The following is a 2,796-nucleotide window of genomic DNA, read 5'->3' as shown; positions in this document are numbered from 1 at the left end:
GGGTTTTGCTAGGGGAGGTTGACGGGCATAATTTTGGATCAGAAGGCCGGGTTTTGCTAGGGGAGGTTGACGGGCATAACTCTGGATCAGAAGGTTGGGTATTTGATCCCAGTATTTTTTTATTTATACTGAACAAAAATATAAACGCAACATGCAGCAATTTCAAAGATTTTACTGAGTTACGGTTCATAGAAGGAAATCCATCAATTGAAATAAATAAATTAGGTCCTAATCAATGGATTTCACATGACTGGGCAGAGGCGCAACAATGAGTGGGCCTGGGAGGGCATAGGCCCACCCACTTGGGAGCCAGGTCCACCCACTATGGGGGGCATTCCCAGCCAATCAGAATGATTTTTTTCAGCACAAAAGGGCTTTATTACATACAGAAATACTCCTGAGCACCCCCTCTCCATCCTCAGATGATCCCTCAGGTGAAGAAGCCGGATGTGGAGGTCCTGAGCTGGCGTGGGTACACATGTACTGAGGTTATGAGGCCGGTGGAATGTACTGCAAAAATCTCTAAAATTATGTTGCTATGGTATAGAAATTCACATTAAATTCTCTGACAACAGCTCTGGTGGACATTCCTGCAGTCAGTATGCCAATTACACGCTCCCTCAAAACTTGAGTTGTGGCATTGTATTGTGGAACAAAACTGCACATTTTAGGTGCCTTTTATTGTTCCCAGCACAAGGTGCACCTGTGCTGTGATCATGCTGTTTAATCAGCTTCTTGATATGCATTATGGTGGATGAATTATCTTGGCAAAGGAGAAACGTTCACTAACAGGGATGGAAACACATTGTGAAATAAATGTGAGAGAAATCAGATTTTGGTGCTTATCGAACATTTCTACCATCTTTTATTTCAGCTCATGAAAAATCGGACCAACACTTTCCATGTTGCGTTAATATTTTTGTTCAGTATATGTATTTTTTTACCCTATCCCAAACTTTAACCCTTAATCTTATATATTTGACGTTTGGTGAAACTGAACGATGCTGAGCAGGGGTCAACCCAGGGTGTCAAAAACACTTCGAAGTATAACGTTTGGAGAACGCGGATACAAGTCTAATTCTACACTGAGACTGTGAGAGCTTGTTGGTGTGTGTGTCAGTGTGTGAGTTATGTGTGTATCAGTGAGTGTGTGTCAGTGTGTGTCCCTGACAGACGTAGCGGTAACTACGGGAACAGTGATCATCATTCAGCTGTCCGTTGGCGTGTATCATAGCACAGTCCTCTGTCCCACCCAGACCATGACCTTTCCAGTTATCAGGCTGGCCCGGCTTCCACTGGCTGAACACACACACACCATGAATATACACACACACAAACACACAGACACACATACACACACGGTCAGAACACACACAGGAACACACCTTTACAGTCAAGAAGAATTCACACATTTCAAGGAGCACAGGTACATGGACACTTACAAAACATAAAGAGTTCTGATACACAGACACACATTATCACAACACACATGTTATCACAACACACATGTTACCAGACAGTGATAGTGGTACCTGCGGTCCATGTTATCAGAACCCAGACAGTGATAGTGGTACCTGCGGTCCATGTTATCAGAACCCAGACAGTGATCAGTGGTACCTGCGGTCCAATGTTATAGAAACCCGGGACGGAACGTGAATTAGTGGTACCTGCGGCCCATGTTTATCAGAACCAGACAGTGATAGTGGTACCATGCGGTCCATGTTATCAGAACCCAGACAGTGATAGTGGTACCCTGCGCGTCCATGTTATCAGAACCCAGACAGTGATAGTGGTACCTGCGGTCCATGTTTATCAGAACCAGAAACCAGTGATAGTGGTACCTGCGGTCCATGTTACCAGAACCCAGACAGTGATAGTGGTACCTGCCGGTCCATGTTAATCAGAACCCAGACAGTGATAGTGGTACCTGCGGGTCCATGGTTATCAGAACCCAGACCAGTGATAGTGGTACCTGCGGTCCATGTTTTCAAGAAACCGCAGACAGTGATAGTGGGTACCTGCGGTCCATGTTAACAGAACCCAGACAGTGATAGTGGTACCTGCGGTCCATGTTTATCAAGAACCCAGACAGTGTAGTGGTACCTGCGGTCCATGTTATCAGAACCCAGACAGTGATAGTGGCGCTCCATATCAAACCCAAAAATGATAGTGGTACTGCGGTCCATGTTATCAGAACCCAGACAGTGATAGTGGTACCTGCGGTCCATGTTATCAGAACCCAGACAGTCTAATAGTTGGGTAAACCTCGCGGTCCATGATGTAAGGTGTTCCATCCACCCACTCCCTTTCTCCTGTCACTCTCATCTGACAGTCCAACCCAGAAGAACAGCGGCTTGGTACTGCCTGTTACAAAGTCCTGACACACACACACACACAGAGTTAGGACATGTGCGTGTGTGTGGTGTGTGTTGTGTACTTGCCTACGTGTGTGTCTTACCCAGTCCTGTTCAGTTCTCCAGTACAAGCCAGCTGGGCCTGTGGTCAGGAGCAGAAGAACTCTAGCCTGGTTCATGGCAACACCGCCAAACGAGAAGACAGTAGCAGGAGGAGGAGGAGCCAAGACAACACCCAGCCTAGTGGAACAGCACCCTGACACCGTGTTCTACACATACACACATTCACATATTAAAATAGACACCACAGCACCCTGACACAGTGATCATAGATACATAGACACATAGACACATAGATACATAGACACATAGACACATAGATACATGAACCATAGATCACATAGACACATAGATACATAGACCACATAGACAACAACATACA

At 45.7% G+C, this 2,796-nt stretch overlaps 1 protein-coding gene and 1 non-coding gene across 2 annotated transcripts; both read right to left on the bottom strand.

Annotated features, from left to right (window-relative positions):
- Positions 1-11: 11 nt before the first annotated feature.
- LOC139027352 (C-type lectin domain family 10 member A-like) lies at positions 12-2,623 on the bottom strand (the record flags this gene model as incomplete). The annotated part of the gene is given in 4 exon segments (XM_070442471.1): positions 12-1,295; positions 2,266-2,316; positions 2,318-2,377; positions 2,459-2,623. Coding segments are annotated over 4 exon segments (432 nt in total), but the record flags the coding sequence as incomplete, so codon positions are not given.
- Positions 1,718-2,142, bottom strand: LOC112079982 (uncharacterized). The gene is made up of 3 exons (XR_011479434.1): positions 2,104-2,142; positions 2,019-2,060; positions 1,718-1,927 (listed from the first exon to the last, which is right to left on the bottom strand). It is a non-coding gene; the product is annotated as an uncharacterized protein (transcript).
- Positions 2,624-2,796: the final 173 nt, after the last annotated feature.

The sequence above is a fragment of the Salvelinus sp. IW2-2015 genome, unplaced genomic scaffold (assembly GCF_002910315.2).
Source record: "Salvelinus sp. IW2-2015 unplaced genomic scaffold, ASM291031v2 Un_scaffold10750, whole genome shotgun sequence".
Classification (NCBI taxonomy): domain Eukaryota; kingdom Metazoa; phylum Chordata; class Actinopteri; order Salmoniformes; family Salmonidae; genus Salvelinus; species Salvelinus sp. IW2-2015.
Note: the sequence above shows the minus strand (reverse complement) of the source record. Positions and strands in the feature narration are given on the sequence as shown.